The sequence below is a fragment of the Hemiscyllium ocellatum genome, chromosome 10 (assembly GCF_020745735.1).
Source record: "Hemiscyllium ocellatum isolate sHemOce1 chromosome 10, sHemOce1.pat.X.cur, whole genome shotgun sequence".
Lineage (NCBI taxonomy): Eukaryota > Metazoa > Chordata > Chondrichthyes > Orectolobiformes > Hemiscylliidae > Hemiscyllium > Hemiscyllium ocellatum.
The window spans coordinates 6,279,751-6,303,081 of NC_083410.1; the positions used below are offsets into that span (position 1 = coordinate 6,279,751).

General features: G+C 41.7%; 1 protein-coding gene across 1 annotated transcript in view; it reads right to left on the minus strand.

Annotated features, from left to right (window-relative positions):
* LOC132819328 (collagen alpha-1(XII) chain-like) overlaps nt 1-23,331 on the minus strand; it is a 119,191-nt gene that overhangs the window by 35,144 nt on the left and 60,716 nt on the right. Inside the window, 10 exon segments of the mRNA XM_060830785.1 lie at nt 4,988-5,120; nt 6,828-6,967; nt 9,241-9,370; nt 13,969-14,114; nt 15,216-15,345; nt 16,086-16,225; nt 18,712-18,858; nt 19,445-19,609; nt 21,044-21,163; nt 21,269-21,418. Of these exon segments, the coding sequence (XP_060686768.1) occupies nt 4,988-5,120; nt 6,828-6,967; nt 9,241-9,370; nt 13,969-14,114; nt 15,216-15,345; nt 16,086-16,225; nt 18,712-18,858; nt 19,445-19,609; nt 21,044-21,163; nt 21,269-21,418 (1,401 nt within the window).

Consider the following 23,331-nt stretch of genomic DNA (forward strand, 5'->3'; position numbering starts at 1 on the left):
CTTCCAAAGAAGAATTGCACTGGACTCAAAACATTAACTCTGGTTCGCTCTCCAAAGATACTGCCAAAACTGCTGAGCTTCTCCAGTATTTTCGGCGTTAGGTAACTGCAAATCATCTTCGCTCGCACGTGGAGACCAGTGAAAGTAATCTTCAATGTACAGGATTCGATATCAACTCTGCAAATGTTGCTAAGAGTCAAATGGATACCTAGGAATACAAGGAGCAATGAATACTCCACAGTGGGCAAGCAACAGGTAGCTTAACAACTACATCATTGTTACACCCTCAGGATGTGGGGGTTATTAACAAAGTCTACATTTACTGCTGATTCCTATTTTTCCTGTTCACTTCAGAAGGCATTCAAAGGAACAGTTACCCACATGGGCTGGAGTCGTGTGCAGACTCAGACTTGGGTAAGAATGGCAAGTCTTCTTTTCACAAGTGAAAGTGCTTCATTTTTGTTTCAGTACAAACCAACAGCTCCACAGACACGTTTTGCTGATCTCTGCTTTTTGTTTCTCGGACTTAAAACTGAATTTAATTTCTCAAGCTGCCAGGGTGGGATTTAAGAGCTGGATTATTATCCTAGGCTTTTGGAATGTTAGTCCAGTAACCCAACCTGTGCACTGCTGTTACCCAGATCGCTGTAATAAAATCACCATCTACGCTGAGGAATTGTCTATCATAACAGGAAACAAAGAGAAATTGTTTCCACTGGCAGGGGGGTTGGTAACCACAAGACACAGATTTAACAAAATTAGAAATGAACCAGACGGATGCTTTTTTTTCAAAGTTACGAGGTGTTTTCGATAGAGCAAGCAGCAAAAACTGTTTCCTCTGGCGTGGGTCAGTAACCAGAGCTCAACAGGCATGAAATAACGGGCAAGGGAACCAGAGACTAGGTAAGGCGAACTTATTTTTTTCACACAAGAGAGTCTTAAGACGTGGAGATAGTAAGGACTGCAGATGCTGGAAGTCAGAGACGATAAAGTGTGGAGCTGATAAATCACAGCAGATCGGACAGCATCAGAGGAGCTGGAAAATCGATGTTTTGGATCAGGGCCATCCATCAGGACCTGACCTGAAACGTCTGACTTGACTGCTCCTCTGATGCTGTCTGACCTACTGTGCTTTCGACATTTTATCGACTCTTAAGATGTGGAACTTGCTACTGTAAGGGTGGTGGAATCAGATCCCTTTGGAACCTTCTAAAAGGCAACTGGACTCTTGAGCAAGACCAATTTGTCGGGTTGCAGAGCAAAGGCTATGGTAAGCGACTGAAGAGAACCATTCCCACAGGGAACAGGCGCAGTCAATGATGGATCAAATGACCTCCTTGGGCACTGTACCATTCTCTGATCTGTGATTAAGCCATAGAGATGAGAAGGTTTTTCTTTCTCTTAAACTTGGCGAGTTATTTTGATGAAGAATAGGACACCTGAAATGAAGCAAATTCACTCATAACACTCAAAAGGTAGTTGGATCAATTGTTCAAAAGGAAAGATTTGATGGAGTGTGGTGGAGAGGGCAAGGAATTAGATCTGACTCAATACATTTTCAATAAACAAGCACTTGTGCAATGTCTTCCATGCTATAAGATTCTATAGTTAAATACATTTGAGTCCTGTATCAGTTGGAGTAAACTGTGGCCAGCCAAAGATTAATGATACCGGGATCATCTAACGATGGAGACTACAAATTAATTCTACAAACCAGCAGAGTAAAGACTAATCTGTGCAAAACATTAACCTTTGTTTCTTAATTACAGCACTGGTTTTCATACAGAGGACTTCAGAGTGTCCCTAAGGCAAGCAAATTCTATCCAGCTGTCAAGAGATTTGTTCTTTTCACTATTTAACATGCTGACACATAGGTCGTGATATCCGAATGTTAAATATTCCATCAAAATGTACTGTTTTCCAAGTGATGTTGACTTTCTCTTGTTGCCAATAAGCATGTTAGTATTTGCCAGAGGTGCATGAGAGTTTGTCGGATGTTTGGTGAGACTCCTGCGCGTGTGTGTTAACATTTGCAGCAGATGCCTGGGTTTGTATCAATATTTGCAGTGGTGAGGTTGGGGTGGGGGTTGTCTCTGGTTGAGTGCCAGCATTTTAACAAGGGGGACCTGGGGAGTGAATCAATATTTATAGCAGATGACTGGGAGTGTGTCATGATTTACATGGGATTCCCAACTGACGGATAATTCTTTCTGTGGGTCCCTCGGTGTGTGCCAATATTTGTCGGGGATTTCTCACAACTTTCGCCAGACCTTCTGAGTTTCCCCAGCAATAGAATAGAGCCATAGAAACCCTACAGTGTGGAAGCAGACGATGCAACCTATTGAGTCTACATAGTACCTCTGAAGAGCATTCCACCCAGACATGCTCCCCACCACCATCCTATCTCTGTAACCTAATGGGTAATCCACCTTGCCTGCACTACCCTGGACACTACGGGCATTTTCCTATTCCCAATCGACCTAACTTGCACATCTTTGGACTTTAGTTCTTTTATTGTGCTGTGCAACTTTGGAAGAATATGGCAGAAAGCTTGGCAAGAGAGACAAGATAAAAGTGACCTAAGAAAATGATAATAACACTCAGCAGGTCTGGCAATGGCTCAGGCAAAAAAAAGTGTTAACTTTTCAGGTGGATAACCTTTCATCCAAACTGGTAAAACTAAGTTTTTAAAAGGCTTTAAGCAGGTTTAAAGGAGAGAGGGACAGCAACACAAGGGTAGGGAATTGATCAGCTAGAGGAGACGTGAAATAAAATAATGAAAGAGTTGGTTGAACAAGTGCTGGGACAAGTAAAGAAATAAGACAAGCTGCCATTCAAAAGCAAAACTGAAAAAAAATTATTTAAAGGAGAAAACTTCAAAGGAAAACAAAGCAAAATGGAGGGAGTGACTATGGTCCAACATTGCTGAATTCAAAGTTAGTTGTGGAAGGCTAAAAGGTGTCTAACTGAAGGTTGAGTTGCTGCTGGTTAAGCTTACATTGAGCTCCACTGGAACAGTGCGGGAGCCCAAGGACAGCAAAGTCAGTGAAAGAGCAGGGCAAAATTGAGACTGGGAGATGTAAGGAAAAATTTCAGAAACTGGAATGAAGTAGAATTCTCACTGGGAAAATAGAGTAGGGGTGGGGGCAACAGATTGAAGTAAATCCTCATGAAAGCTTATTTAACCCACCAGTAAACACAGGTCTAAGAAACAGGGATGTGCATCACAGGAACAAAAACGGAACTTTCAGAAAAACATCAACATGACCAGCAGCAGCAGCAGCGGTGGAGAGAAAGCAGAGTTAATGTTTTGGGTCCAGTGATCCTTCTTCAGAGCTGTTCCAAAGAAGGGTCATTGGACCTGAAATATTAACTCTGCTTCACCAATGCTGCCAGACCAGGTGAGATTGTCCAGAAATGTGCTTTTGTTTCAGATTCCCAGCATCTGCAGTTCTTTGTGTTTTTGTTCATTGTGTATCATGAGCAGCATGAGATAGTAAGGTTGAATTCCTTCAAATGGGACACACCTATTAAGACCTATTGCCTTTCCAATCACCTTACTTGCTTCTGTCAAAACACGTGGTCTGGTATTGTTTAGCGTTTCATAAAAACAAACATCAAGAGTGCTTCACTCAATGATTAGCGATCTGATGTCATCCAATAAAGTTAACATGGGACAATCTAGATGGAATGCATCAAGAAAATATCAACTGATTGTCACATAATGGAAAAAGTGAGGACTGCAGGTGCTGGAGATCAGGTTGGAAGAGTGTGGTGCTGGAAAAGCACAGCAGGTCAGACAGCATGAGTTTTGGGCGTGAGCCCTTCATCAGGAATGAGGCTTGTGGGGACCAGGGGCTGAGAGATAAATGGGAGGGGGATGGGGGCTGGGAGAAGATAGCATGAATGCGAAAGGTAGATGAAGATGGGGGAGAAGGTGATACGTCAGAGAGGAGGGTGGAGCAGATAGATGGGAGAGATGATGGACAAGTCAAGAGGATGGTGCTGAGTTAGAGGCCTGGGACTGGAATAAGATGGGAGAAAGGGAAATGGGGAACTGGTGAAATCCAAATTAATCCGGTGTGGTTGCAGCGATCCCAGATCGAAGATGAAGCATTCTTCCTCCAGGCGTCGGGTGGTTAGGGTTTGGCGATGGAGGATGTCGAGGACCTGCGTGTCCTTGGTGGAGTGGGAGGGGGAGTTGAAGTGTTCAGCTACAGGGCGGTGGGGTTGGTTGGTGCAGGTGTCCCAGAGATGTTCTCTGAAAAGATCTGCAAGTTGGCGTCCTGTCTCCCCAACATAAAGGAGACCACATCGGGTGTAACAGGTACAGTAGATGACATTGGTGGAGGTACAGGTAAATTTCTATTGGTGTAGAAGGATTTTTTGCAGCCTTGGGTGGAGCTGAGTGGGTAAGTGCAGGTTTTGCACTTCATGCGGTGGCAAGGGAAGGTGCTGGGAATGGGTTGACAAGGGAGTCGAGAAAGGAATGGTCTCTCTGGAATGCTGATAGGGATGGGGAGGGAAATATATCCCTTATGGTGGGGTCTGTTTGTAGGTGGCAAAAGTGGCAGAGGATGATGTGATGTATATGGAGGTTGGTGGGGTGGAAGGTGAGGACCAGGGGGGTTCCATTCTTATCCCAAGCTCATAATCCCAAGATAGGTAGACAGTACAACTGGAGCCAACATTTTCTCGACAAGGAGGAGATAATGAATTTGATGATGGGAGATATTGGCTCATTATATTCAGAGACAGATAGAAAAACTGTGTTAACATTTCAGATCGATAACCTTCCACCCAAACTGGTAAAGCTAAGCTGTTGAAAGGCTTTAAACTTCGATGAGGAATAGATTACTGAGGGGTTGGATCTCTTCCCCCTCCCTGACCACCACTATCAAGTGCCTGTTTCCAAACTAGAATCGCAGAAGCAGGGATAGGGGAAAAAGGAAAAGCCTGACAAAGATTTTTTTTGCTAAAGACTTACATGTGCGCTGGGAGCCAAGGAGATCTTCGCTTTCCATCTCATCTGGGTAGATGGCAGTAAGCGAGACATCGTATAAGGTGTCAGGAGTCAGGCCATCTAAAATTTGACTGTTGTCCTTGCCATTTATAATCATCTAGACAGAACAAGCATCAACACCAAGGTCAATAGGGTGTCAGAACCTGGAGCCAATTTTCTTTCTGAAACCTCATTTTCCTAATGAAATGGGAGGCTTCAATTTGATATCATCCAGGCAACTACAGGAATCATACCCTGAATTTATTAACCTCTGACTGCAACCACTGGCCCAAGTGTCATCTGAAATATTTCTGGTGAAAATCTAATTGAAAGGAACAATTTGGAATGATCTGCTCAGTGAATAAATACTCTTATGTAGTTGATTCAACTAGGCCCAACATCACTAATGCGCAATGGTCAAAATCAATTTGTGTAGCCATAGTATGAATGCAAAGGTAAAGAATATGTTTATGGACTTTGCTACAAGTGATTGAAAGGACTCTTCCCCTTTATTTTTATTTATCATTTATTTTTAGGTTTAATTTGAAAATTAGTGACATATGGGTTTTTCGGTGTGTCTGAAGTGTTTAATGATTAAATTACAAGCATTTTTGTCACCATGATTAGATTAGATTACGTTTTTTTAGATTAGATTATTTACAGCGTGGAAACAGGCCCTTCGGCCCAAAGGTCTACACCAACCCACCAAAGCACAACCCACCCAGACCCATTCCCCTACACGCAATTGAGCATGACCAATTCACCTAACCTACACATTTTTGGATTGTGGGAGGAAACCGGAGCACCTGGAGGAAACCCACGCAGACAATGTGCAAACTCCACACAGGGAGTCGCCTGAGGTGGGAATTGAACCCTGGTCTCTGGCAACAGTGAGGCAACAGTACTAACTACTGTGCCACCGTGCCGCCTTTTTCTTTTAAAACAACATGATTGTGAAGTAGCTCTCGAAAGTCATGTGTTTTTGTGTACATTTGAAGCGCTTGTGACTAAGTAAGGTGAACAACTGTGCATCAGGGTTCCCTTTCGAAATTTCTGAATGTGTATTTCTTTTCAAGTCTAGGGGAAAGACCAATAATTTGAAAATAAAGGGTTTTTTTTCAGTTTCATTCTGGGGGAGGTCTGCAGAAGTCTTTGGATAAGGATGACTCTCCACAAACCTCAACGGGTTCATCCAGTCTGTGCTATAGGACCAAACTAGTCCCTTCCTGGTACAGTAAGGATGTAGAGGTGCCAGTGTTGGACTGGGGTGGACAAAGTCAGAAGTCACACAACACCAGGTTATAATGTAACAGGTTTATTTGAAATCACAAGCTTTCGTAACGCTGCTCTCCTGACTTCACTTAACGAAGGAGCAGCGCTCCAAAAGCGTTTGATTTCAAATAAACCTGTTGGACTATAATCTGGTGCCGTGTTACTTCTGACTTGGTATAGTCAGGGATTGGGGTTTACTATAAACTGTCCCATTCCCCATCCTATCCAAACGCCTGTTCACACACATGGATTTTGGGTTGAAAATAGGATTGAATGCTGTTGTGAGTCCCATCACAGTGAAATGTCCCATTGGCATTCCCAGTCATTATTATATGAGCCAGTTGAGATGGATTCACTGAGCTGGAATTCAGCAGAGTATGAAATTCATCTGCAAATGATGGAAGGGATGACAAAAACCTGAGGAACATCAATGGTGTACAGCAGTAACATTTCCACACATCTGAAGATCTGCCCATCTGCAATTTGCATCACATTCACCTCTTTAAGGGGAAATCAAAATGATAACAGAAGCAGAAAGCACTGATCTCCTCACCTCTTTTCTTTCCCCTCCTCCAGATGGAACCCAGGAGAGTCTGTAGAGGGCAACATCCCTTGCTCCATGATCCCAGTGGACACGGAAACGCCTCTCCCCGATGTCGGTGAAGCGTAGGTTTGATGGAGCTGGGACAACCACTGCAGTGAGAGAAAACAGAAGCTGTGGAACCTTAAATGTACATGACATGAGCACTGATAACAGGATCATGGCCCAGTAGAATAGTCAGGAAAGGAAGCAGAATACAAGAAAACATTTCAAGATACTGTCACTGTTATCTGATGTTCTAACACGAATAACTTACATTTATATAGTACATTTAATGCAGTAAAGATGTTTCAATGGAGCATTGACAGTATAAAAAACTGAATTGACAACAAACAAAGAATAGGATTTCTCCTCAGGTGATCAGAAGCTTCGCCAAGGAGGCAGATTTTAAGAAGTGTTCCATCAGGGAAGACATTAGCAAGATTTAGGACAAAAGACAGATACAAAGTCACAGTAGGCAAATCTACATTGCCATGAGCTGATGGCAGTAAGAAGATCTCTAATATGTGCAAACATCTGGCCAATATAATTTTGATTCTCTTGTATATAATAATCAGGAATATCTCTCTCCCAGCACAGTGAAGACTTAAGTGCTGTGTTTCATCTCTTGCTTTGCATTTTTTCAGTGTTTGGCAAGTCATTTGGGGATAGGTTCTGGTTTTTATCTTACTCTACAATCTCTAAACATATTGAACTTTATATCACAACACGTTCCGACCAGTGCCAAATTGACATCTTTATGACTTTCAGAGCCCTGCAGGGATAGACACATGATGTCCTATATATCATACATCCAATTTGGAAAGCATTGCTCAGAATATTGTGGGATATTCTCAACTTGTCAGGATGAGTGCAGCTCCAACAACACTGAAGAAAGTTTACACAATCCAGGACAAAGCCGCCAATTTGATCAGCACCTCAACTAAAGATAGTTCTTCTATAACGCAATGGTTGCATTCTTTTGCAACCCCACATTGTAGAAAAATTGCGCTTTAGAAACAGCGCTTAAAGTGTTGGTGATGTAATCACGTTACAGCCAACACGTTTTAAAAGTTCACGGTTTTGAAACAGTGTCCCCAATTCGTCAATCAAGTTTTAGTGAATTCATGTTAATGAAACGTGCGTTATAGCAGAACGACCAGTATTAAGACTCACTCCCTTCAACACCCATGCACAGGGACAGCAATCTACAAGATTCACTGCAGAAACTCACTCGGGTTCTTTTGACAACCCTTCCCAAACCCATGACAAGGATAAAGTCAGCAGACACACGGAAACACCATTCCTCCAAATCACACACCATCATGGTTTGGAACTATATTGGTGATATAAACTGCTTGGAGCTGCACTGCTAATCCTTCATTGTTGGTCCCCTGTAATAGCACCATAGATGGACATAAGTACCCTGAGGACTCCAGTGGTTCAAGATTGGTTCACCAAGGCAATGAGGGATAAAGAACAAATTAAAAGCAAATGTCTGAAGTGGGATATTGTTTCTTTGGAATGTTTGCATATAGTAACATTTCAGTGTGAGGCGAATAGTTACATTTAATGGCAAGGAAACTGAAGGGGGTTTTAAGCTTTTGCAGTTTGTGGCTGAATGAGCTACCACCTCTTCCTGCCCAAAATATAAAAGCCTCACTGTTTGAAATGCCTGACATACACTGAGAATGTTTTCTCATCCTGTTTATATGAGAATTTAAAAGACCATTGGCCTCATGAGTATTCTTTGGGATCACCTGCTGTTCAGTGCAGAATTGTGAGACCTTTTATTTGCTGCTGTATGTTTAGGATTGCAATGGGCAATTCTACTAAAGCAAAATAATTGCTGAAACACAACATGATGCAATGCACTATCTATTCTATCTCCTAGATAAATACTAATGTAAGATCATTCATCTTAATATTTCCATCACTTCTCTCATTATGTGTGATACTCTCATCTATTCCTTTTGGTCCTATTCATGTCTCTTCCTTCCATGTCTCCAGTATCTGTACGCTTATCTTTCATGACATATCAGCAAGAAAACAAATTCCACTGTGCATCCATGGGTTCCAATTCCAAATGGATTTCCTTTCATCCAAAGGGTACAAGGTCTTCACTCTGAGTTCTGTCTACCATAGGTTTACCTGCTCACTTCTCCCTGCGCCTTGTCTATCTTCCTGCTTCCACCTGCATGGCCTGAACTGTGAAACTGCTAAACAAAGATGCTGTTTTGCTCAATGAAATGGATAAACTTCATTATTGAAAAGATAGATACTCGAATTTGAAATGCAAAGGTTCATGGTTAATATTGCATACCAGAGATTCAATCTCCTGAACTGGGTGAAAATCTTTACAGACTGTGTAATTAAAATATCTTACAGGTAGTTGCCTGCACACTCAATGGATCACTGGGGACATCGTTGTACAAGGCGTGAATTGTAAGGGTATACTCAGTGTTGGGAAATAAATTGTCCAGCCTCACATCAGTGTTATTAGCGCCAACTTTCAACTGCAAGAGAAAAGATCAATCATTTGTAAATATTATGGGGGATAATGAAGGAAAAAGAGCAGCATTATTACAAACTCACTTTAAATCACAATGAAATTGATGACAATTTCATGCATCAATCCTTGATTTTCTTTCCAACTGATCTTCTGTGTGACACTTACTGCATGAAGTTGAATATGTGTGTGAGTAATATTGATCCAGCAACCAAGGTCATTAAAGAACAGATTGTTTGGCTGTCAGCACATTGCTGTGTTTGGGAGCTTGATGTGCGGAGATTAGCAGCCATTTTTCCCCATGCGCATCATATTCCCATGTTAATGGGCTAGACTTTGTGCACCCACTTCAACAGGTTTGAAGAATGGGGGTGAGGGTACTAGTTAAATCAAGCATGCCTTTTTCGCACCCTCCTGGCCCCACCAAATGCCACAATTATATCAACAGTGAGTGTGCTGTCAGGTGCCCCCTCCAGCAATGGGTCAATTGAAGTCCTTCAGCAGGCAATTAGTTCCCAAAAAAGACTGCTTCGACTGTTCACGGGATTTAACCAATGACAGAAGAGGTGCCATCAACCCTCCATCATGGGTTGTTGCCAGGCAAAGGGAGAGGGTATCCCCCACAAAATTTCCAAATGTCCTATCTGAGGTTTTGCTGCCTTCCAACTCCCAACCAGGTTGCCTTCACCCCACTGACCTCTCAACCCCTCTACCCAAAGTGCATCACAACTATACCCCCACACCCCAGCCTGCCATCTTGCCTGGGCCTGTGAGCTGAGCTCCTCTCAGAACTTCATAATATTTACTAAATTCCAATCCAATACCACATGTCTCTGTCCCAAAATGCTTAAGGGGTAGAATATGCACCTTACTTTCAAATAGATTTGAGGAAAATCATCCAAGCTGCAGGAAGTAGGTAGGTCAGAGAGCTAGATAAAGGGATCATATCACTGAGCTGGATATCAAGATCACAGAAAGCAGGGCTGGAAGTTAATGATCGGTCATGCAGGCCTGGATATTGCTAATAATGTGTTTCTGTGTTGACAGTGGCATCCCTAGCAGATACTGATTAGCATTGTTCTTGAACTGCTGTAGTTCTTGCAGAATAATCTCCAGGACATTGACCCAATAGCAATAAAGGAGCAATGAGATGTACCCAAGTCGGTGGTTTGTGACCTACAAGGGGACACGTGCCAACAACATTGCAATCCTTGTCCTTCTCCATAGGAAAGGTGGCCCAGTAGTAAGCAAGCATGGGTGTGTTAATACAGTGACTCCTATTGATCATATATACTGCAACAACAATGCAACAAAGATTAGTAGTTGTAGTAGCAAGAGTGATCAGCAGTTGTATTCCTTTTTATATTCATTCCTGGGATATCAGCTTCATTGGCTGTAACAGCAATTATTGCACATTCTTAACTGTCCTTGAGAAAACACTGCAATTCTTTTCATGGGCTGTTGATTTGTATTCATCCAGGGAAAGACTGAGCATATATACAGTGGAAGATGAACAGAACTCAAGCCTCTGCCTTGGATATAGCCAAGATGGTTGATTAAGTCTCCCTTCTGGTCAATAGAATACCCAAGAGATTGGTGATAGGGGAGTAGGCTCAACTTTCTCTGCTTTGGGCTGGCCATTGTTCGAAATTGTAGCATAAATGCTTTCTTCCTCTGAACAGGGTGTCAGTTCGAGCATGGAATGGGCTGACTCATTCTGGATAGTGTTATAAATGGAGCTGAACAATACAGAATCAGAGAAAACTCATGCGAAGCAGATCAGGATGCAAGGCCCAAAGGCACTTGGCTGAGGAACTCCACCACTGATGCTCTGGGGCTGCATGACAAACATTTCGCAATCTCATCAAGTCAGAATTATTTTTCCCTTCACTCTCTCAAGGGAGGTGGGTATCACTGGCAAAGCCAGGATTTCTTGCCCTTACCTCACAACCTTTGAACTTGTTCTCAGCCTTTGAACTATCTCAGTGCCTTGTTCAGACTTGCATTGCTGTGGATCTGGACTCACATGGAGGCCAAATGGGTAATGACAGCAGACCTCCTTCCCCAAAAGGTATGAGTGAACAAGATTTTTTTTCCACAAATCAATGATAGTTTCCTGGCTGCCATTACTGAGACTAGCTTTTAGTCTATCAATTAAGTGAATTTAAGCTGCTATGGTGCAATCTGAATCCCTGATCCCAGAGTATTAACATGCAGCACTGAATTACCAATCCAATCACACTACCATGGTCTCCATTGCCCCACACTCAGAGGGCTTCCTACTATCAACAATTACCCTCCATTATAACAGGACACACTGGTTAGACACTTGGTTGAATGTTGCCGTGAAGTTGAGGAGACCTACTCTTGTTTTTCCAGTTTAATTCAGCTTGTGTCATGTCTGGGTCAAGTGTCTTTTGATAGGATTCAAACTGATATGGGCAGGCTATTGGTAACTTGTGCTATTTCAAGCTGGTGTGGTTAATTCCTTCCAACAACTGATTAGGATAAAGCTGAATAAGATAGTGGCTGACCAAATTAGTTGATTTGTCTTAATAAGACATACTTGGGGGATCCAACACACACATTGAGTACAGCTAGTGTTCATAGCTGTCCGAGAACAGCTTGGAACATGGAACAGATTAGTCTAATGCATATGTCTTGCACTGAGAGGAGGTCCCTTCCCTCAGTGTTATGAGAGATGAACCAAACAGACAGGACATTAGGATCGAAGATGGCAAGGATCTCAGAAACAAGTTGAGTAATGTCAAGCATTTTGGGCATTTGAGAATTTTTCACTGAAAACATTTTCAAACACATTGACCTTATGTATGCACAGACAATATTCTTCCTCTGTTGATTCTCTTTGTCCACCACTAATTGCACTGAAACCAGTTCCTGCAACCTATTTCTTACAAGAATAGGTTGAGCTAATTGGAACGAGACTTGTTGCAGTTCAGCAGAATGAGGGGTGATCTCAGTGAAACTTATAAGATTTGAAGGGATCTTGACAGGGTGGATGTTGAGATGTTTTCTCTCATTGGGAATCTAAAACTTAGGGGTATTGTTTCAAAGTAAAAGGCCCCCATTTAAAGTGGAAGAAAAGAAGTGATCTCTCAGAGATTCCATGAGTTTTGAAATTTTTTTTCATACAGAACTGCGGAGGTAGAGTCATTGAAATATTCAGGTTCGAGGTAAACAGACATTTTTTTAATCTGCAAAGAAGTCAGGTGTTATGGAGCAAGTGGGTCACTCATGATCTTATTGGTTGATGGAGCAGGCTCCGTGGGTTAAATGATCTACTCCTTCGCCTATTCCTTGTGATCTTATTTACTTTCTTCACTCCTCCATGGGATCAGGCTGTTCCAGTATTTCTCATTCCCATTTTTCCTTGAGGTAATGGGCAATGAATCACCTCTTTCAATTTAACTGAATGGGTTACTTGGCCATTTCAAAGGACTCTTAAGGTCAACTCATTTTCCACCCTGAAGGGACAGTTGTGAAACTGATTTTTAAAAAATATATTGATCCATTAATTTCAAGACATGGAGGGGCCAGTATTGGGCTGGGGCAGACAAAGTCAGAAGTCACTTGACCCCAGGTCATAGTCCAAGTGGTTTATACGAAATCACAAGCTTTCAGAGCTGTGCTCCTTTGTCAGGTGAACTAGAGGGAATTGCCTTCCCTCCATTTCACCTAACTATTAAATTCTTTGTAATGTCAGTGTTACTGATCCTAGCTGTATTCAAAATTGTTTGGTTTGTTAGCTGAATTTCAACTCCCTAAGTGCCAAGGTGGACTTGAGAGATGATGGTGTGGTGGTAATATCACCACTCTATAACTTAGTGACCCTTAGGTCATGGGTTGAAATCGTGCCACAGTAGTTTGTGGAAATTTAAATGCAACAACTCAATCATCTGGCATTGGAATCTAGTGGCAATTATTAATTATGTAATGTAATGTTGAGGATATACACAGGATGGCTCAGTGGTTAGCACTGCTGCCTCACAGGACCAGGCCGTTTTATATTTGAAACTGATAAAATAAATTGCCAAAGGGATGTTGCAATGCAGCTCCAGTTGTTTTATGCAAGGATAGGATTACAGTAGCCTAATTATTATGGAACGTGATCAGTAATCCTCACAAAGTAGTGAACTCCCAGTATGGTCGTTGGCAAATTGAAGTTTAATTTAAAACATGTCAATATTCATCAGAAGTCCAACTCTTTTAACAATGTCTCCAGGGAAATAACTGAGCTGAGTTTATTTGTGACTCCAGTCCCACCCATAAATGTGGTTGGGCTTTAGCTGCCTAGATGTGGGCTAGCAGTCTTCTTAGCTGTGCAATGCCCCTGTGGTTGAGGAAGAATTTCCACCACAACCACCAGCTCCTCAGGGACAACTGGGAGATGAACAATAAGTACTGGCTTTGCCAATGACACTAGCCCTGAGAATGAATAGTAAATTGCTTCTTTGTCTTCTCTACTCAGTCCACACACAAGCAAAATACAGATCACACAGAAGCTGGTTTGAGCTAATAATCAGGATTGAATTTGATTGGTAATGCCTGAAGGAACCAGGGAAATTAAATCATATTTTCCGATACCTCTTTCTGTACAGCTGGCTGACTGGTATTCATCGGTGTGTAGAGCAGCATATATCCCGAGGCACCACGAGCTGGCTCCCATCTGACATTCATCGTGGTCAGGGTAATATCGTAGACAGTTAGATTTCTCACACCAGGAATGGGCACTGTCAAAAAAGAATTTAAAAATCATGAAGAAGTAATTGCTAAGAAAGCCATTTGTCAACTCACAAAGTGATATCCTCTTATCTGACATCCAGCACCTTTCAGGTATCTTGAGATGGATTTTCTGACAAGCAAAAAGGAGCCTTGAAATTCCAAGTCACAATGGCACTGAGAGAAAGGGGATGAAAACCATTGCTGGGGAACCACTGTGTGAGTTTCAGAGTCAAGGATTTGCCCTGTCAGGGGCAGCACACAAGATAGGGTAGGCGTTTAATAGCTCTACCCTATGGTAGGGGAGTACAAAATTAGACAACATAAGTTTAAGGTCAGAGAGGTGAGACACAAAGGGTCCACGGGGCAATGTTTTTGCACAGAGGGTGGTGAATGTCTAGAATGGTCTGCCAGAGGTAGTGGTGAAAACAAGTACAATTTCTTCACTTCAGAAGCATTTAAACAGATCCATGGATGGGATTGATCTGGATGGAAATGCGGGGGAGTCCTAATGGAAGGTTCCAACCTGAAATGTCAACTCCCTTGCTCCTCTGCTGTGCTTTTTCCAGCTCCACACTTTATCAACTCTGACTTTCTAGCATCTGCAGACCTCAATGTCTCCAAGGAGGGATACAGACCGAATGCAGGCAAATGAAACTATTTAATTCTGAAAACTGGGCTGCATGAACAGGTCGCGCTGAAGGGCCTGTTTCAATGCTGTGGACCACTCTGACTCTATAACTAGTTAGTTGCAGAGTAGAGCTCCCTCTGCAATGCTCCAGCAATGTACCTTAACTTGTACACTGAAGAACATAACGAACTGTACGAGTTTTGCTCCCTGCATCACTGACGAGCATGCTGATACTGACTCAAAACAGAGCTAGAGATTGTGTGGCCGATCTCTTTGTTTAGGGAAATATGCCAGACAAGAAAGACTTGCAATGTTTTCACTACATCAACAGTTACAAATAGCTTGAAGCCAAGTTTCTTTGGATGTTCTGCCATTACAATCAAGCGATTTCAAACAAAACAATCATAAAGGTTTGACAAACATTTTTTTGTTACATAGACCTCGTAATAAAGTAAAAACAAGTAGATAATATCTGGCTCACGTGTGGTCTCTGTTCCCATGAGAGGTTCACTGACTTCTCCTTCCAGCAGTCCGTACACATTGACAACATATTCCGTGTCAGGCAGCAGGTTTCTCAATACTGTGGTCTTGGTTCTTCCATTTACTAACACCTGAAAGAGCACATTGTCATCATCCAAATATGGCCATGAACTGGGACAGTAAAGCAATGCAAGCAACGGGAGGAAGGCTGGATGTGTGGTTCCGAACACAATCCGAAGTTTTGAATCTTTGACTCTGATCCATATTTATTGGTAAGTGAAATGGCAGCATGAAATTCCCTGTGTCTGCACTAGTTAAGAAGCCAGTTGACAGAAATGGCTTCATGCTTTTATTGAAAGAGTGGGAAGAAGACGAAGTTCATTCCTGCAACCACACAGAGCGAGGGCAACCAGAAAATCTCTGCCTCAGCTCTGAAAGAGGCTGCATGTGTCTGTCTGACACTGCATTCCCACTCCAGTTTGAGCCCACTCCAGACTTAATCATTGCAGGGTCCACAACGATCACAGCTGAAGTTTGGAAGTGCCCTGACTCGCGAGTAGCAATGTTAAAGCAACTCTCTCTTATCCCTGTGAACTCAAGGAGATCACATATGTTTTGAATATACAGTTAGGTGACTTTTCTGTAACAGCATCCCCACAACACAGAGGCCACTGTTAGACAGCCCAGCTCAGCATGCTGGTGTGGGGGCTGGGTGTGGAGGCTGGGCGAGGTTGCAGCAGGAGGGGGAATCAAATGCATAATAAATAAATGTACATATTTACTAAACTTAGACCAATGTTTGACCTCTGAACAACTCTCTCAATTTGATTTTATTGACATTTATACAACATTTGGAAAGCAGTTCACTAACCTCTTCAGGTTTCCCTCCAGCCACTGGTTGGTATTCCACCCTGTATCGATCGAAGTTTGAATCAGAGTGATCCCAAGTTACCCGGAAGCTGTGATGAGTCGCCTCAGAGGTAACCAGGTTTGTTGGAGGATTCAAGTCACCTGAATTGACAGCAAATGTCAAGAGACAGTATGAGTAGATCCCTCTAGTACTCACCCTGCTAGCTTAGCACCCACTCATTTCTCATAGTCCCCAACCTGTCTGATGGACAATCCCGAGCTTCTTGCTAAAGTTCCTTCAGCTGCACCTCCCAAACTCTGCACTCTCCGTCACTTGGAAAGTCAAGGGTAGCAGTTGCAAGAAAACACGATTATTTCCAAGTACTCCTCCAAGTTCCACGCTCCCCTGAATTGGACATGTATTCTCATTCCTCCACTGTCGATAGATCAAATTCCCAGACCTCTCTATAACAGCACGAGGCAGGAATGTCACCAGCTGAACTGCAGAGGTTTCAGAAAATGGCCCGTCACCATTTCCTCAAGGGTGGTTAGGAAATGGATAGTAAATACTCGCCTCGTCATCAACACCCATGTCCAGAGAATGAATCTTAATTACAAGGTCTACAATTAGGTAAAGACAGATTTCCTACAACTAAAACATGCTCTAAATTGTTTAAATTCATTGAGTTGCTCAAAATAAACTTCTGGATTTACATAAGTACATTATATTACCTGTTTATTTATATTGATGACATTACCACTTAACCATTTTCTCTTGAAATGTATGTATTATTATTTTCTACAACCCTTCTTATAGCGCTGTACACAACTATTATGGTGTAGAAGGAGGCCATTCAGCCTATTGTGCCTGTACTGGTAGCATTGCAGCTGTACAATTTGTTCCCAATAATTACCTGGAGAAATAGGATGATATTGATAGATCATTTTTCGGAGATGCCAATGTTGGACTGGGATGCATAAAGTTAAAAATCACACAACACCAGGTTGTAGTCCAACAGGTTTAATTGGAAGCACTAGCTTTAGGAGCGCTGCTCCTTCATCAGGTGGTTGTCAATTCGGAGCAGTGCTCCGGAAGCTAGTGCTTCCAAATAAACCTGTTGGACTATAATCTGGCGTTGTGTGATTTTTTTAACTTGATAGATCATTTAGTGGTATTAAAAAGATTATTCATCCCAAATTTCTGAATTGTCTTCTCCCGGTACATTTCATTTATACTTTGTCATGTTGCTGCTCTCCCTTTGCAATTATTGAGATGACTGACACCAATTCACAAATGTTCTCACATTGGGACACCTCTATTTTAAACCATGCACCGTAGCCCACAATTAGTTTGCACAGCACAGCAGGCACACTGCCCCTTCATTTTTCCCACTATAATGTTCATTCCATGCCCCTCCCACTTTCACAGAAGCCAAAATTGCTCCACACCTATAAGATCAGAAATCTATCCATATTCATTCTGAACATTTCCATGAGTTAAGCCCTAAACTAAGAAGGCTCAACAATTGGTAATCTCCGTAATTTCACGATCAATTAAAACATCCCAGCTTATAGTCCAGGGCTGCAGTCCAACTAACTGAAGGCAGGCCAAAAATTGGAATTTGGGCTGTATTATTGGGTATGGCTCAATGCAAAGGAATGTTGACATTGACTATTTTGCCTCATTAGCCAGAATTTGTTATTTTAAACTTGATAGAGACAGCAAGGTAATTAATTTGCTCTTGTGAAGTAAACATCACTTTGGCCTAACACTGGTTATTTTCCGGATTAATTTTCAACCAAAGGCTTTCCATACCTGCTTCCCCTCTGCCCGTATCTGTCTCCTGCTTCCCAAAGAAATCTGCCGGTTCCACGTTCACACAGGCATGATGGAAGTATTCAGTCAGCACACTGCTATTTAACACAGGTAACCTAAGATGACCTGTTCCCTCTCAACACTTTAATGGTGTAAATTGTCATCAAATGTGAAAAAAAACACATAATTTAACTGCTTGCTATTCTGTTGGGCCCATCAAGTCTGTACTGCCAAAGTTCCACTAAATCTACAATCGTCCCACTTTCCTGCACTGAGTCCATAGCCTCCAATGTTACAATAGTTCAATTGCTTATCCAAGTGCTTTATTAAGGCTGTGAACTTCGTACCTCAATTACTGTCCCAGGCAGTGCACTCCAGACTCCACCACCCTCTGGGTGAAAGTGGTTTTCTGCAATTGCCCTTTGAATCTCCAGCCTTTCTCTTTAAAATTAAGCCCCCTTGTTATTATCCCTTCAACTTAGGGGAACAAGTTGTTTTTTAATTCACCCTGTCCATGTCCCTCATAAACCTACAGCCAAGGTAAGAATCCTAGTCCAAACCCTAACCACAGTACAGTCTTGACATTGTAAAACCACCCAACAGTAGGCAGCAGATTGAAAATTGATTGGTCCATTTTGACTGCTTGAATCAACAAGGAATTATAAATACTTACAAACCAAAGGAATTGGAAGCCTAAAGGGGCAGTCAGATGAATTACAAATCTCTTTCCAAGAGCTAGTACAGGAACAATGGGCTGAGTGTTTTCTTTTGCTGCAATCTGATTCTCTGCACAGCGTTTGCTAAAATCAAGTCCTCAAACGTTATTTCATACCTGGCCCCATTACACTGTTACAGAGATTCGTGCTCAGGTCATCAACAATTTCACTGAGTAAAGCAAAATCAGCAACGGTGTACACATGAATGCTGTCTGGGTCAGTCGCAATCTGCTTCAATTCGGCTTCATCCGCACTCTTAATACCTAAGGAAGAACATCATACTAGATAACAGTGAATACTCAACAAAGTGGCACAGTCGTACAGCCACCAGACGAGCAATCCAATGCCCAGGCCATTGTTCTGCAGTATGGCTTCAGAGATAGTTACCACAGCTCAGTGTTCAGAGCAGAATTGCATATCTAACTTAAACACTAAAGTTAACAAACTATGATTTTTACTACCTCTTCAAAGAATGCCATTGCAAAGTCACTTTATTAAAAGTAATACTGCAGCAATAACCATTATTGATACATATGGTAACAATGTGGTTATTACTAATCTAACAATCCAGAGCATGCAAGCTTGGGTCCCACCATAGACATTTGAGAAATCAAACTTAGTTTATTTGAAAAATAGAAAAAGACCTTTGGTATCAGTAAAAGTGTCAGCTTATCATAAAAAGCCAAGTTGTTAGCTATACTTTAAGAAAGAATGTTAGACTTGAATGGTGATATCACCTTAGTTGTTTGAGCTTAGAGAATCTGCTGCTCTGCCCAAGTTATGTTCAATACCTTGACTGCCTTCGCTTCTTTCCAGTTTCCCACACTGTTTCACACCATGCCAACTCACCAACAGCATACAGCTCCACTCCCATGTTGTGCAAAGTATCAGAGGGAATGCCAACATCATCTTGCGACTTGCCATCAGTGATGAGGACACCAATCTTACGTGCGTTCGGACGAGCACCAGCATCAGTATTGAAGTTGTTTTGCAATATGTGGTTGAGAGCCATGCCTGAGAATAACAGTGAGAAAATAAGGTAAAAACAGGCAACTTGCATCAAACATTGAAGGAGGGTTACTTGAGAAGTAGATTGAGAGTGGGAATTGGATGAAAGCTTTGGCAAATGATGTTCTCTGCTCTGAGTTACGAGGTGAGAGAGATTAGAACATGGGTCCAGAAAAATGATCAATAGTCATTGGGAGAATTCATGGCTGCACAGACAGATCACCATCCTCACTTGTGCTATACTCTGATCAGTCATTACAAGCTAAGGCTGCCAATATTACCTTGAAGTGCACTGGGTTGGACAGTATGGCTCCTCCTTTATTGTACTGCATTGCAGCAAAGGTATTCTGAACACATGACAAACCCCTGAGAAAGCACCTCCCAAACCCATGACCACTGCCATCTAGAAGGACAAGGGCAGCAGATACAGGGGAACACCAGTACCTGTAAGTTTCCCTCCATTCACCATCCTGAGGTGAAAGTATATCGCTGTCCCTTCAGTGTTGCTGGGTCAAAATTGTGGAACTCCCTCCCTGAAGACATTGTTGCCCATGGACTGGCAGCGATTCAAGAAGGCAGCTTTCCATCACCTACTCAAGGGCATCGATGGATGGGCAATAGATGCTGGTGCAGACAGAGACACTACATCCCACAAGTGAATTTTTTAAAAGGTAAAGATCATGGGAAACCAAATGAGCTTGGTAGAATTGTAAGCTATAAAGAAGACAGAGTGGCAATCAAAAAGGACATAGCGTGGTTGGGGGTGTAGAAGGGGAGGTGGTAGATGAGGTTCATGCAGAGAAGTGTAAGGAGATGTACTTTGGTCAGAAAAACATGGCAAGGTAAAATGAAATAGGGAGTTCACTTCTAAATTGGGGAGGGCACATCAATTATCTAAATTTCGGATTCTCCAAACATGTCTCAGGGTCCTGTAAATGCTTCCTTTGTTTATGATCAGATCAGTAATCCAAACAATCAGTTATCTGAGCAATCTGTTATCCGAACAATCAGTTATCTTAACAAAATACTCCCCGCCGTCTTGTTCAGATAACTGAGGTTGTTCTGTATATGTGTACAGATCATTGAAGGTAGCAGAGTAGGTAGAGAGAGCTGTGAGTAACACACAGAAGACCCATTTTTATTGCCAAGGGCTTTCAATAGAAGAGCAAGAAGGTGATGTTCAACTTGTTTAAGACATTTGGGACACCTCAGCTGGAGTATTGTGTACAATCCTGGGCATCACATTATAGGAAGGGCGTGAATGCACTAGAGAGTGTCGAAGCAGTGATTCTGTGATAGCTAGTCTTCACTCATGACTGGTTCAAGTCACAATCTGCTACAAACCGGCTGTGATTTCACTGAAGGACAACACAGTCTCAAAAGGCTGAACGGCCAGTGTTTCCAAAAGATCACCCAGATCCACAGGGTAAAACAGCCTACCTGTCAAGGTGTTGCCCCCTTTGTAAGGTAGACCCGCTACAGCATCGAGTAAGCTCTTCTTGTCCCTGTGCTGATTAAGGTTCCATTCGGTCCTTGGGTCTCCACTGTACTGGGCCAGACCTAAGGACATTCAAACAACGCAGTGAGCCATGTCAATTTATTTTGTTGCTTGAGGAAATGAAATAGCAAATTGACAGAATCAAGGAGGACTCTGTGAGAACTCACCAAACTGTACTCTTCTGGGACCAATGTCGAAAACCTGAACCAGCTTGGAGATGAAATTTCTGATCTGTCGGAAATTAAGTCGCCCGATACTCCAAGATCCATCCACAAGCAGCACAATGTCAGCAGCTGCCCTAGTGGTACACTGCAGCCCTGTCACAGTGAAAAACAGTTACTATAAGGAGCAAACCCCCGGCGTAAACTTCAGAAGAAGAAAAATGTGCACATTATGTAGCAGATACTATTATTCAGGAATGAAATGTATAAATCAACAAAACATAAAAGACAATTTGCATTAGAATATGGTTAAGCAACGCAAGAAAACCAGGGTGAAATTTGTTGTTATACTCACCTTTGCAATTAACATCAAGAAATCTCTATTGACCTTGGGAATAAAATTAGAGTTATAATTGACATTGTTTTGGTGACAAGAGTTCAACGTATTTTTTGCCACTTCTGCCACACAATGCCATCACATATAAGTGGTCACAATGATTCTTGTTGTGACATTTCACATCATTGTATCACTTATGTTTAAGCAGATCAGAAAAAAAACCTTAGAGACTACCTTTTAAAGCTGAAACATATTGGACAGTGGTGAATTGGTACATGGTAATCCTAGCCTAGGGCTACAGATGTTATCATTCTAAAAATAACATTCAATTTCAATTTTTGAATTGGAAATTGAAGTAATAAAGAATTATTTATGTGTTGTTCCAATTGGTAAAGCAGAGTGTCATGCAATACTACAAAATTATTATAAATCCATTGTCAAATATAATATTCCTCATTTACAGCACCCTAACTATAATCCCCTAACTTGGATTACCATCTTCCTCACCAGTTCATTTGGAATAAGGAATATTACATTAGGTTAAATACTGTTTCCTTAATGCTGAAAATCACCCAATGTTTTTGAAGGTCCTTCAAATTCAAAAACAAGCAGGCATTGTATCCAATTCCAAACCAAATGCTGTAAAAACATCAAAGTAAATAAAAGGGATGATACTGTCAGTCAAACACCCAATTCTAACAAATCCAACAGCAGGTTGGTTAATATTGTCACATATAAGTGCTCATGATTTTGGAAAGAGAACACGCAGCACAAAAACAGTTCCGAGGTTTCACAATCTCAATAATTCACATAAACAAACTGAAATATAGATCAACGCCCCTCAACTGGAGGCACAAATCTCCAGAATTTGAGGCTAATATATGAAGAATTGCATTGCAGAAACACCAAAGATGACAAGACACACAGAAGGTTTCAGAGGAATTTTTATTTAAATGTGTAAAGTGCTTGCGTATGTTCCAACAATTTTTTTTGCTGTTTTCGTGACAATCCACGCAATTGCTGCTTACATGACATTGCAATCCTCCCAGCATTTGGCCTCATTTGTACCCATCTTGGAAATTTAAAAAAACATCCACTCCATCACTTCATAAGTTTCTTCTGTGCTCATGTCCGATTCCTGCTTTCAATGGCTGGAATATTGTAAGCAGGTACATAGTGCTAGCTGCAAAATCAAAAGGGAATGGGAGTGGAGGAAGGTCGTCTTCTGCGTAAATGTCAAAATTGAAAATGTTACTGCTTCACAAAGGAATAAATAACCATTAATCAGAATCTCTGATCCATGTGCAATTTATAGACTGTCCATGCTCATGACTGGGAAGAAAAAGAACAAATTTATATTTTAAAGCAGTAAAGGCATCTTAAAGTGTGTACAGAGAACTGAAAAATAGCTGCAGTGGTAAACTCTGCAACAGTTACAGCATACTTACTAGTGTCCCATGCAAGCTTTGAGTACACTCATTCTGCCTACTTCCATGTGTTACATCAATTAATTGAAAATAAACAGGTTAATGTCTAAACATAAAAGAATCGGAGAAGACAGGAACAGGGAAAAATTCAACACTTTGAAGGTTGAATATTCTACTGTTCTGAGTGGGATTTCCAAGATCTATATTCAAATGAATCTATCATATTTAAATTATAGTTTTAATCATTAAGCCCCGAATCTGTCCATCTGTCAGAGACATTCTTCCAAAATTAAAAGCAAATGTCC